General features: G+C 45.0%; 1 protein-coding gene across 2 annotated transcripts in view; it reads right to left on the bottom strand.

Annotated features, from left to right (window-relative positions):
- Positions 1 to 13,897, bottom strand: part of GCSAML (germinal center associated signaling and motility like) — a gene marked incomplete at its 5' end in the record, with an annotated part of 41,055 nt that overhangs the window by 15,932 nt on the left and 11,226 nt on the right. Inside the window, one exon of one of the 2 annotated variants that reach the window (XM_079773134.1) lies at positions 4,243 to 4,292. In XM_079773134.1, the coding sequence (XP_079629260.1) occupies positions 4,243 to 4,292 (50 nt within the window). Of the gene's footprint in view, positions 1 to 4,242; positions 4,293 to 13,897 lie in introns of those variants that run through there. The other variant, XM_079773133.1, reaches the window with a different exon arrangement.

Raw genomic sequence — 13,897 nt, 5'->3', positions numbered from 1 at the left:
AAATCGAAATATATGAAATAAAACAGAAAGAATCTCATAAATACAGAGAACAATTTGATGTTTGCCAAGTGGGAGGGGTTCTAGGGGGCTGGGGGCTGGTGAAGGGATTAAGAAGTACAAATTGCCTGTTACAAAAACAGTCAAAGGAATGCAAAGTACAGCATGGGAATATAGTTAATAATCCTACATAATAAAAGGCTAATATGCAAATCAACCGAATGGCAGAACGACCGGTCGCTATGATGCACACAGACCACCAAGGGGCAGATGCTTAATGCAGGACCTGCCCCCTGGTGGTCAGTGCACTCCCTCAGGGGAGCTCCGCTCAGCCAGAAGCCAGGCTCACGGCTGGCGAGCGTATGGCGGTGGCAGGAGCCTCTCCTGCCTCCACAGCAGGGCTAAGGACAACTATATATGAGCCATCAGTCGGATATCCCCCGAAGGCTCCCAGACTGAAAGAGGTTGCAGACTGGGCTGAGGGATGACCCCCTGCCCCTGAGTGCATGAATTTTGTGCACCGGGCTTCTAGTCCTACATAATAAAATGGTAATATGTAAATTACCATCACTCCGCTACGCCCACGATTGGGCCAGCAGGAGGCGCAGGGGGCGGGACTCAGGGTGGCCAGGGTAGCTGATTGGGCCAGCAGGACGCTGAGCTCAGCGTCTGTGCCATGGCTGTGCCGGAGGCTTTCGAAAGGCCTGGTGCACCAGCGGATAGACAGCCAGCTCCCCCGCGATCAAAAGCCAAAGCGGGGCAGCTGGCTGGCTGTCTGCTCCGGCACAAGGCCTTTCGAAAGCCTCCGCCACGCCGGAGGCTTTCGGAAGGCCTGGGGCACCAGCGGATAGACAGCCAGCTCCCCCGCGATCAAAAGCCAAAGCAGGGCAGCTGGCTGTCTGTCTGCTCTGGCACAAGGCCTTTCGAAAGCCTCCGCCACGCCAGAGGCTTTCGGAAGGCCTGGTGCACCAGCGGACAGCCAGCCAGCTGGTGCACCAGGTGCATGATTAAATCATGCACTGGGCCTCTAGTATTATAATAACTATATATGGTGTCAGGTGGATACTATACTTATGGGGTGATCATTTGTAAGGTATATAAATGTCTAATCATTACATTGTACACCTGAAACTAATATAGTACTATCAGTATATGTCAACTGTAGTTAAAAATTTAAAAATTATAATAAAACTAGAGGCCCGGTGCATGAAAATTCATGCACTGGAGGGGGGGGGGGTCCCCTCAGCCCAGCCTGCCCCCTCTCACAGTCTGGGAGCCCTCAGGGGTGGGAGGCAACCTGGCGATCAGGGGAAGGCGACGCCCCATCATACCTCTGCTGCTGCCACTGCTGCAGCGCAAGCCTCAGCTGGCCCTGGTTACCTGAGCCTCGGGTGGCCCTGGGCAGCTGGGAAGCCACCATCCAAGGCTTGCCTGCACCTCGGGGCATCAGCTGGGCAGCCGCCATCCGAGGCTTGCCTGCACCTGAGGCGTCGGCTGGACAGCTGACATCTGAGACTTGCCTGTGACTCGGGCTGGCCCTGGGCAGTTTGGGGGCTGAGGGGGTTGGGGGACTCCAGAGGCAGGCATGTGGAGTGGCCAGACCCGCCTGGAGGCAGGCACGGCCATGCCACATGCCTGCCACCCCAGCGGGGCTGAGGGGACTGGGCGCCGCCATCTTATGGCTGTGGTCACTGCCATCTTTGAGGGTGGGACAGTCAATTAGCATATTCCCTCCTTATTGGTTGTGGGCACTGCCATCATTGTGAGGGCGTGACAGTCAATTAGCATATTCCCTCTTTATTAGATAGGACTAGAGGCCCGGTGCACAAAATTCATGCACTTGGGGGCTTCCCTCAGCCTGGCCTGCGCCCTCTCGCAGTCTGGGAGCCCTGGGGGTATGTCTGACTGATGGCTTAGGCCTACTAAGCCATCAGTCAGACATCCTTAGCATTTCCATGGAGGCGGGAGAGGCTCCCACCACTGCCGCTGTGCTTGCCAGCGGTGAGCCCAGCTTCTGGCTGAGCAGCGCTCCCCCTGTGGGAGCACACTGACCACCAGGGGGCGGCTCCTGCGTTGAGTGTCTGCCCCCTGGTGGCCAGTGCACATCATAGTGACCAGTCATTCTACCATTCGGTCATTTGCATATTAGCCTTTTATTATATAGGATACATATAAGCATATTATGATCAATTTTAAGCTTAGGACTTTGACATTTTAATGAAAAAAAGGACAAATTTGATAAGAACAATGTATATTACAAAGCTGACAAAATTAAACAGAAAATGTGAATACTCTATAACTTCCACCAAATATTAGGAGACTTAAGGTCAACCATACACAAACTCTTCAAGAGAGTAAAACAAGTTCCAAGGCTGGACCACTGAGGAGCACCAGCATTTTAGATGTGCCCAGGAAAGGGTAATGTTAGGTGGTGGAGAAGTGGCTGTGAGTGAGGACGCAAACAGTAGTGTGTGGTGTCAAACGGAGGAAGGAGCGCTTTCAGGGGAGAGTTGTTGAGCAGCATTTGTAAGTGCTGGAGATAAAGCAATTGAGATTAAGATTGAACATTGTAAGTGCTGGAGATAAAGCAATTGAGATTAAGATTGAACATTGTAAGTGCTGGAGATAAAGCAATTGAGATTAAGATTGCATTTTAATGTCTGTAGTAGTTACCTTTGAGGAGTGGAATTTGGCTTTTTTTTTAACATGACCAATGCTAGAACAACTAAATACAATCATATAATTGTTTCATCAGGAAGGACAAGAGCCTTATGATTTCACTCATATGTAGGATATAAAACAAAAAGCAACATATGAACAAACATCTCACAGACAAAGACAAACATAATGGTGGTTACCAAAGGAGAAGGAGGTGGAAGGAGGATGAAGCAGGTATAGGGGGTCGATACATGGTGATGAAGGGAAACTAGATTCTAGGTGGTGAGCACACAATGCAATATACAGTTGAATTGTAAACTTGAAACATATAATGTTATTAACCAAGTTACCTCAATAAATTTAATTATAAAAACTGTCTCATATGACAATTTTATGTGCAATACACTATGATGTTTTTTTTTAAAGTATGTTATTCTATTTATTGTAATGATGATATTGGAAAAAATATTTATTTAATTGCCCTAGCCCAGTGGTCGGCAAACTGCGGCTCTCTAGCCACATGCGGCTCGCGAGCCACGGGTTTGCCCCTCTGTTGACTAATGAGTTTGCCGACCACTGACCTAGACTCTCAATTCCAATAATTACAGGCTGTTGTTGTTCCTTGTGATTAAGCCCCTATCCCAGTGGTCGGCAAACTCATTAGTCAACAGAGCGGCAAACCGCGGCTCACGAGCCGCATGTGGCTCGCGAGCCGCGGTTTGCCAACCACTGCCCTAGCCAGTTTGGCTCAGTGGGTAGAGCTTTGGCCTGTGGACCTAAGGGTCCCAAGTTTGATTCCGGCCAAGGGCACGTACCTCAGTGGCAGGTTCCACCCTGGCCCAGGCCCTGGTCGGGGCATGTGCAGGAGGCAACCAATTGATGTGCTTCTCTCACATCAATATTTCTCTCTGTTTTTCCCTCTCTCTTTTACTCTCTCTAAAAATCAATGGAAAAATATCCTCGGGTGAGGATGAAATATATATATATATATATATATATATATATCATATACCATCAAGTACACTCAGTGGAGCTGAGAGATTGGAAAGTGAAAATTTCCAAATGACATGGCTAGGCAATTCTTTGAAGAAGTTTGACTGTAAGAGAAGACAGTTGAAGCAACAGTAATGAGAAAAGTTAGTTTCCTTCAGATATGCCTGTCCCAAGGGACTAAACATTGTTGTTTATAGTTGTCCATTTTAAAGTAATCACAATTACTACATATAGATACTAAATCAAACAGAGTAAATGCATGAGCAAAAAAGATGCACTTAACACCAACCAATATTCCAAATAGCCCTATTTTAAAATAACAATATAGAAATTAAAATCCATAGGGTTTTGATTAGTTGCTTCCTACAGAAGTGTACAAAGTGTTGCTTGAAAGACATTATGTATAGATACTACTATAATACAAAGAAAAATAAAATCAGTTTTGTGAGGCAAAAAATGAAGGGCTAAGACATTTCTGTGAAGACTCCAAGCCACGTTTCCTCCAATCCCTATGGAGTATCAGAATCTCAGCTAATTTGGATGTTAAATTTACAGCTTCCCTAGTAAAACAAATATTGTGAAGCAATGACTTACTTTCCTTCTCTTGACCTCGATTTTCTTTCTCAAGTGCAGTCATTTCCTGCCTACAAGAGAAAGAGATAATGTGAGACACCGCAGTTTTCCAAAGCTGAAATTGTACTTGAAAGAAATGTTTCGTTGCTCTTAACCTAAGGCCATTGCTAGATTGACAATTTAAAAGTTAAATAAAATTGAAAGCCTGCTTACCCTGTTTCTTAAAAATATGTTTTTGTTGAGTTTTTAAAGAGAGAGAAAGGGAGAGCGAGAGAGAGATGGAAACATCAATGAGAGAGCAACATGGATTGGCTGCCTCCTGCATGCCCCCTACTGGGGGTAGAACCCAAAATCCAGGCATGTGCCCTGCCCTGGAATGGATCTGGTGACCTCTTGGTGCATGGGAGGATACGCAACCAACTGAGCCACACCGGCTAGGCATACTTACCCTGTTTTGTTTTTTCTTTCTGTAAAAACCATGAAATATAGCTGATAACACTGTAATGTATAATATAAATTAGCTGAGAGTAGAATTTAAATGCTCCCACTAAAACAAACAAAAAACAAAAAAAGGTAAATATGTGAGGTGGTGAATGTGTTAATTAACTCAATGGAGGGGATCTTTTACAATGTATACATATATCAAATCACAATGTACACTTTAAATATATTTTTATTTTTTGGTGGGGTAAGTACTTGTAGATCTTTTCTAGTTATTTGGTCTGTCACAGTGATATATATATCAGGGCCCAGTGCACGAATTCGTGCACCTTGAAAGGAACTGTGGGCCACGAGGCTGCAGTGGGCACAGGGGCAGGTCTCGGCCCATCCTCCGAGACCCTGCCCGACCCCTTCTGCTGTGGCCCCCGGTCCCCTGTCTGCCAGCAGCCCCGCTCCTGCCCCAGCTCCCACACACTGATGGCACAGAGCAATTGAGGCAGGAGCCAGCAACGGGTGCAAGCGGCGGCTGCTGCCCCGATCGCCCCTCAGAAGCAGTGGGAAGCGGAGAAGCCCTCAGGGGTGATCGGGGCCAGCAGCCACCCCCTGCACCCGCTGATGGTGCCAGCGCCGGGCACGGGTGCTGGCAGCAGGTATGAGCAGTGGCTCCAGCGCTGACAGCAGGTACGACCAGACCAGCACCAGCAGCAGGTGCGAGCACCAGGCAAGACTGTGGCACATGGGAGCAGAGAATTTTCAGTAACCACCAAATGCTCACCCCAATGACAGCGACCGGTGCCCCGCCTTGGTATGGTGCCCTCGCTCACCTGCTCCATCATCCCACCATGGCCAACACCCGCCATGTTCTGTGCGCTCCTCCTGGTGGTCAGTGCATGTCATAGCAACCAGTTGTTCGGTTTGGTCTATTTGCATATTAGCAAATATGCAAAAATTTGGTCTATTTGCATATTAGCCTTTTATTATATAGGATTTTTTTTATTAAAAATTTTAATGTTGAGATTTCAGAATGGTTGTGGAGTAAGTAGAAGCCACACTGACATGTTCCCAGGACCAAACTGAAATTACAACTAAATACAGAAAAGCCATCCTGAATGACCAACTAAAGACTAGCTGGAGAGAGCCCTGATAACCAAGAACAAAAAGTAAAGACTGAATAAAGACTGGTAGGAAGTGTGGAGGTGTGAAATGGCTGTCTGAGCTCCCATAGACAGCAGCTGAAGTTCCAGAGGGATATCTGAGCTGTGGGGGGGGTTACCACCGAGACTCTGGGGTCTAAACCCAAAGCTGGGCTCCCCAGCCCAGAGCACCAGAACTGAGAAAGGTGCCCACATAACATCGGGCTGTGAAAAGCAGCAGAGTGGCTATCTGCCAGGGAGAGATGGCTGGAAATGCAGGCACCCTCTTAAAGGGCCAATGCACAAAATTTTGTGTGCAGCCACGCACCTTGGACTCCAGCAGAGGGAAGACTGAGTGGACTGAAGCTGTGTGAGCAGAAGTCAGAATTGGGGGCTCAGGGCTTAAGAGCTTAGAGGGCAGAAACCCCTGTTTCCTGTGCTAAGTCATTCCTACGTACGCAGAGGACATCTTCCTACAGCAGATCTTTATCATCTAGGCCAGTGGTCGGCAAACTGCGGCTCGCGAGCCACATGCAGCTCACGAGCCGCGGTTTGCCGCTCTGTTGACTAATGAGTTTGCCGGCCACTGGGATAGGGGCTTAATCACAAGGAACAACAGCAGCCTGTAATTATTGGAATCGAGAGTCTAGGTCAGTGGCCGGCAAACTCATTAGTCAACAGAGTGGCAAACCGCAGCTCGCGAGCTGCATGTGGCTAGAGAGCCGCAGTTTGCCGACCACTGATCTAGGCAGCTTTTGCCTGGGGGGAGAAGAATTGCCTCACCCTGTTGGAAAACCTCTCACTGCACCCTGTAATCTATAGCCTGAGGCTAAGCAAGACTGAATAACAATCAGACTGCAGGCAGAGGCAGGTCTCTGGAGACTTTAAGTCTTTCTCTGACCTAATTTGGAGCCCTGGGCTAGGAAAAGCAGACCCTGGTGCACATCGTGGTTCTTTCCAAAGGCACCCAGCCCCAGCAGAGGGAGCCACAAGCTGTGAATTGCTGATAGCCCCAAACAGGGTACTCAGAGCCAGTCAGAAACAGCATCTGACACTGTCCTGCACTAGAGATTGGGAGTCATAGCAGATCTACCTAATACATAGACACAAACACAAACAGGTAGCCAAACTGGGGAGACAAAAAAAACAAGCCCCAAATGAAAGGACAAGAGAATTCTCCAGAAGAAGAGTTAAACGAAATAGAGATAAGAAATTTATCAGATATAACATTCAGAATAATGATGGCAAGGATGGTCAACCTCATGAGAAAAGATATCGTAACTATGAAAAAAGACCAGTTGGAAATAAAGAATGACATAGTACTAATAAAGAACACATTGCAAGGAATACACAGCAGATTAGGGGAAGCCGAGGATCAGGTCAGTGAATTAGAAGACAGAGTAAAAAAATATCACTCAATCAGAGAACCAAAAAGAAAAAGCAACTAAAAAACAGGAGGACAGCTAAAGGGAGCTGTTGGACAACATGAAACATAACATAACAATATTCACACAATAGGTCTGACTGAAGGAGAAGAAAGTGAACAAGGGATAGAGAAGGTGTTTGAAGAAATAATAGCAGAAAACTCTCCTAACCTGGTGAAGGAAAAAGTCACACAAGTTCAGGAGGCACAGAGAACTCCAAGCAAGAAGAACCCAAACTGACACATCATAATTAAAATGCCAAAAATTAGACAAAGGGAGGATATTAAAGGCATCAAGAGAAAAGCAAACTGTTACCTACAAAGGAGCTCCCATAAGGCTGTCAGCTGATTTCTCATCAAAGCTCTACAGGCCAAAAGGGAATGGCATGAAGTATTCAAGGATCTGAAACCAAGATTACTATATCCAGCAAGGCTATCATTAAAAACTAGAGGCCCGATGCACAAAGATTCATGTAAGAATGGGCCTTCCTTCCCCTGGCTGCCGGCACCGCCTTCGCTCCGGCATGGAGCCGCCTTTCTGCCTTCCCATGCTGCCCAGAGGCCCAGAGCAGCTGGTGCGGTGCAGAATGCCTGCGTTGTCACCATGGTGACATTGCAAACGTCCCGCCCCGCCCTGCCCTGGCCGCTCGGTGCCTGCATATGCAAATTAACCCGCCATCTTTTTTGGGTTAATTTGCATACTCGCTCCTGATTGGCTGGTGGGTTCAATGTCGCAAAGGTAGGGTCAATTTGCATCTTACTCTTTTATTAGTGTAGATAGATGGTGAAATAAAGAGCTTCCCAAACAAAAAAAGGCTAAAGGATTTTACCACCACCAAATCAGCACTGCAAGAAATGCTAAAGGGACTACTGTAATGAGGAGAAGAAGAAAGAAAGAGAGAGAGAGAGAAACATAGTCATACAGAATTACTAGTAAAATGGCAATAAATAAGTACCTGTCAATAATAACCTTTAATGTAAATGGATTAAATGTTCCAATCAAAAGACATAGAGTAGTGTAGCTGAATGGATACAAAAACATGACCCAACTATGTGTTGTCTATAAGAGACCCACCTCAGAACAAAAGACACAGGATGAAAATGAAGGAATAGGAAAAAATTTCCATGCAAATGGAAATGAAAAAAAAAGCTGGGGTAGCAATACTCATATCTGACAAAATAGACTTTAAAATGAAGGCCATCACAAGAGACAACAAAGGTTACTACATAATACTAAAGGGATCAATCCAACAAGAGGCTATAACCCTGGTAAACATATATGCACCAATATAGGAGCACCTAAATACATTTTTTTAAAAAACTTCTAGAGAACTTTAAGGGACAGATCAAAGCAATACAATCATAGTAGGCGACTTTAACACTCTGCTGACTTCACTGGATAGATCTCCCAGACAAAAATTTAATAAGGAAACAGTGACTCGAAGTGACACACTGGATAAAATGGATTTAATTGACATCTATAGAACATTTTACCCCAAAGCTGCAGAATATGCATTCTTCTCAAGTGCTCATGGATCATTCTAAAAGACAGACCACATGTTAGGACACAAAACATGTCTCTAAAAGTTGAAGAAGATTAAAATCATATCAAGCATCTTCTCAGATCACAGTGGAATGAAATTAGAAATCAATTACAGTAAAAACACTCAAAAACATTCAAGCACATAGAGACTAAATAGCATGTTATTAAACAACTAGAGGCCTGGTGCACTAAATTGTGCATGGGTAGGGTCCCTAGGCCTGGTCAGCAATTAGGGCCAATCTATGAGGCGATCAAAGAGACGATCAGGGGGCCCCGCTGGTACCTGCCTTGGCTGGCCTGGCACCACCCACTCTCCGACCCCACCCTCTGCTGCTGCCATCGGTCACCTCTCTCTGCAGGGCAACTGGCGGGGTGATTGGGGGACCCCTCTGGCACCCGCCTTGGAGGCGACTGGCAGGACGATCATGGGGGCGGCGCTGCCTGCTCACTGCCTGACCCTGCCCCCCGATCATCCTGCTGCCCCCGCCAGTCACCTCCCTCTGCGGGTTGATGGCGGGGCAATTGGGGCACCCCTGCTGGCACCCGACTTGGTTGGCCTGGGGCCTACGGGCTGGGGCATCTCCTGCATTGAGCACCTGCCCCCTGGTGGGTCAGTGTGTGTCATAGTGACCAGTCTTTCCACCAGTCATTCCACTGTTTGGTCAATTTGCATATTAGGCTTTTATTATATAGGATGAATGGGTTACCAATGCATGCAAAAAAGAAATCAAACAATGCCTGGAAACAAATGAACACACAACAACCCAAAATCTCTGGGACACAGAAAAGCAATCCTGAGAGGAAAGTAAATAGCACTATAGTACTACCTCAAAAAACAAGAAAATTTAATAATAAACTATTTAACCCTACAACTTAAAGAATTAGAAAGAGAACAACAAGAAAAGCCCAGAGTAGATAGAAGGAAGAAAATAATAAAGATTAGAGCAGAAATAAATGACATAGAGACTAAAAAAAAAAAATCAATGAAACCAAGAGCTGGTTCTTTGAAAAGATAAACAAGATTGATGAACTGTTAGCCAAACTCATCAAGAAACAAAGAGAGAGGACCCAAATAAATAAAATCAGAAACAAAAGTGGAGATGTAACAACTGACACCACAGGAATACAAAGGATTGTAAGAAAATACTATGACAACTATATGCCAACAATATGGATGAAACAGACAAATTCTAGAAAAATACAATCTCCCAAAACTGAATCAAGAAGAATCAGAAAACCTGAATAGGCCAATAACAACTGAGGAAATAGAAGCAGTAATAAAAAAACTCACAGCAGCCCTAGCTGGTTTGGCTCAGTGGATAGAGTGTCGGCCTGTGGACTGAAAGGTCCCAGGTTCGATTCCGGTCAAGGGCATGTACCTTGGTTGCGGGCACATCCCCAGTGGGGAGTGTACAGGAGGCAGCTGATGGATGTTTCTCTCTCATCGATGTTTCTAACTCTCTATCCCTCTCCCCTCCTCTCTGTAAAAAAATCAATAAAATATATTAAAAAAAAACAAAAAAACTCACAGCAAACAAAAGCCCTGGTCCAGATGGCTTCACCAGGGAGTTTTACCAAACCTTCAAAGAACAAATAACACCTATATTCCTCAAACTATTCCAAAAAATCCAAGAGGAAGGAACACTTCCAAGTTATTTTTATGAGGCCAGTATGATCCTAACTCCAAAACCAGATAAAGACACTACAAAGAAAGAGAAGTACAGGTCAATATCCCTGATGAACATACACTAAAATCCCCACAAAATATTAGCAAATCGGATCCAGCAATATAGTAGAAATATCATGCACCATGACCAAGTGGGATTTATTCCAGGGATGCAAGGCTAGTACAATATTTGCAAATCAATAAATGTGATACAAATAAACAAATTGAAAGACAAATATCACATGAGTATATCAATAGATACCAAAAAAGTATTCAACAAAATCCAACACCCATCCTACCTAATAATAGACAAATATGCAAATTGACCATACCTCCGACACACCCACAAGCCACGCCCACAAGCCATGCCCACCATCCAATCAGAGCGAGCATGCAAATTAACCCAAACCAAGATGGCTACAGCCACAGAGGGCAAGGTTTCCCAGGTAACAGAGTAAGCCAAGCTTCCCATAGCCGTTGCAGGCCTAAGCCTCCACTCAAGCTACAAAGTTTCAATTATAGAAGGTAAACAAATCCAAACAAATGGCGGCAGAATGGAGCTTGAGAGAGCAGGCCAGGGTTGCCGCTGGCAACAGGGGAAGCAAAGCTTTCCGCACACCCTGGCCGGGCCCACCCGCTTAAGGCTACAAAGTTTCAATTATAACTCCAACAGAAATGGCTGCCGGCTGCAGAGGGAGCCCCAGGCTTGGCTCCGCTCCAGGCTACAAAGTTTCAATTGTAGAAGAAAAATAAATTCCAGATACCAGGGCCACCGGGGGCATGGCCGGCCTGCAAACCACCACAGGCCCCTTGCTCAGGCCGCCCCACGCCCCAAGGGAACCCCCACCTGATCTGGGACACCCTTCAGGGCAAACCAGCTAGCCCCCACCCCTGTACCAGGCCTCTATCCTATCTAATAAAAGAGTAATATACAGATTGTTCATCACTGCAACACACAATATAGCTGCCCCCATGTGGTCAAAGATCCTGCCCCCATGTGGACACAAGATGGCCACCACAAGATGGCCAGCAGGAGAGGGCGGTTGGGAGGCACCCAGCCTGCAAGGGAGGGCAGTTGAGAAGGACCAGGCCTGCAAGGGAGGGCAGTTGGAGGTGATCAACCCTGCAGGAGAGGGCAATTAGGGGTGACCAGGACGGCAGAGGAGGGAAGTTGGGGGCAAACAGGCTGGCAGCAGAGTGGTTAGGGGGTGATCGGGCCGGCAGGCAGAAGCGGTTAGGGGCAATGAGGAAGGCAGGCAGGCAAGCAGTTGGGAGCCAACAGTCCTGGATTGTGCGAGGGATGTCCGACTGCCGTTTAGGCCCGATCCCATCGGACATCCCTTGAGGGGTCCCATATTGGAGAGGGTACAGGCTGGGCTGAGGGACAACCCCCTTCCGTGCATGATTTTCGTGCACCGGGCCTCTGGTTTTTGATAAAATCTCTCAGCAAAGTGGGAATAGAGGAATCATACCTCAACATAATAAAGGCCATATATGACAAACCTACAGCCAATATTATACTCAATGGACAAAAACTAAAACCATTTTTGCTTTCACCAGTCTTATTTAGCATAGTACTGGAAGTCCTAGCCACAGCGATCAGACAAGAAGAAAACATAAAAGGCATCCAAATTGGAAAAGAGGATGTAAAATTTTCATTATTCACAGATGACATGATATTGTGCATAGAAAACCCTAAAGACTCCACCAAAAAAATACTAGATTTAATAAATGAGTTTGGCAATGTAGCAGGATACAAAATTACACCCAGAAATCGATGGCATTTTTATACACCAATAATAAATTCTCAGAAAAGAAATTAACAAACAATCTCATTTACCATTGTAATAAAAATATTAAAGTACTTATAAATAAACTTAACCAAGGAGGTAAAAGACTTGTACTCAGAAAACTACAGGGCTTTGAAATAAGAGATAGAGGAAGATATAAACAAGTGGAAGAGCATACCATGTTCATGGATTGGTAGAATCAACATCATTAAAATGTCCATACTACCCAAGGCAAACTATAGATTCAATGTAATCCCTATTGAAATACCAATGGCATATTTCATAGCTCTAGAACAAATACTCCAAAAATTTATATGGACCCAAAAAAGACCTCAAATAGCCACAGCAATCTTGAGAAAGAAGAACAAAGTTGGAGGAATCACAATACCAGATTTCAAGTTTTACTACAAAGCCACCATAATCAAAACAGCCTTGTACTTGCACAAGACCAGGCATATAGATCAATGGAACAAACCAGAGAACCCAGAAATCAACCCAAGCCATTATGCTCAATTAATATTTGATAAAAGAGGCAAGAGCTTCCAATGGAGTCAAGACAGTCTCTTCAATAAATGGTGTTGGGAAAATAGTACAGATACATGCAAAAAAATGAAACGTGACCTCCAACTTACTCCATACACAAGAATAAACTCAAAATAGATAAAAGATTTAAATGTAAGTCATGAAACCATAAGAATCCTAGAAGAAACCATAGGCAGCAAAATCTATGACATCTCTCATAGCAATATGTTTATGGATACATCTCCTAGGGGCAAAAGAAACTAAGGAGAAAATAAACAAATGGGACTACATCAGAATAGAAAGCTTCCGCACAGCAAAACAAACCATCAACAAAATGAAAAGGGAGCCCATTGTATGGGAGAACATATTTGGAAATGATACATCTAATAAAGGGTTAATATCCAAAATAATTAAGGAACTCATATAACTTAACAAAAGGAACACAAACAATTCAATTAAGAAATGGGCAAAGGACCGAAATAGACACTTCTCCAAAGGGGACATACTGATGGCCAAGAGACATATGAAAAAATGCTCAAAGTCACTGATCATCTGAGAGATGCAAATTAAAATGACAATGAGGTATCACTTCACACCTGCCAGAATGACTACCATCAACAAATCAGCAAATGACAAATGCTGGCTAGGATGTGGAGAAAAGGGAACCCTAGTACACTGCTGGTGGGAATGCAGTCTGGTGCAGCCATTATGGAAAACAGTATGGAGTTTCCTCAGAAAATTAAATATGGAACTGCCATTTGACCCAGTGATTCCAGTTCTAGGAATATATCCTAAGAAACCCAAAACAGCAATCAGAAGGAATGTATGCACCCCTATGTTTGTAGCAACACAATTTACAATAGCTAAGATCTGGCAACAACCCAAGTGCCCATCAGTAGATGAGTGGATAAAAAGCTGCGGTATATTTAGTACACCATGGAATACTACGCAGTAGTAAAAATAAAGGATCTCTTATCCTTTGAGACAGCATAGAGGGACCTGGAGAGTATCATGCTAAGCAAAATAAGCCAGTCAGAGAAAGACAAGTATCACATGATCTCATTCATATGTGGAATTTAATGAACAAAATAAACTGATGAGCAAAATAGATTCAGAGACATAAGACATGGAACAGATTGTCAAATCTCAGAGGGAAGG

Source organism: Cnephaeus nilssonii (assembly GCF_951640355.1).
Source record: "Cnephaeus nilssonii genome assembly, chromosome: 5".
In the NCBI taxonomy this organism is placed as follows: domain Eukaryota; kingdom Metazoa; phylum Chordata; class Mammalia; order Chiroptera; family Vespertilionidae; genus Cnephaeus; species Cnephaeus nilssonii.
Note: the sequence above shows the minus strand (reverse complement) of the source record. Positions and strands in the feature narration are given on the sequence as shown.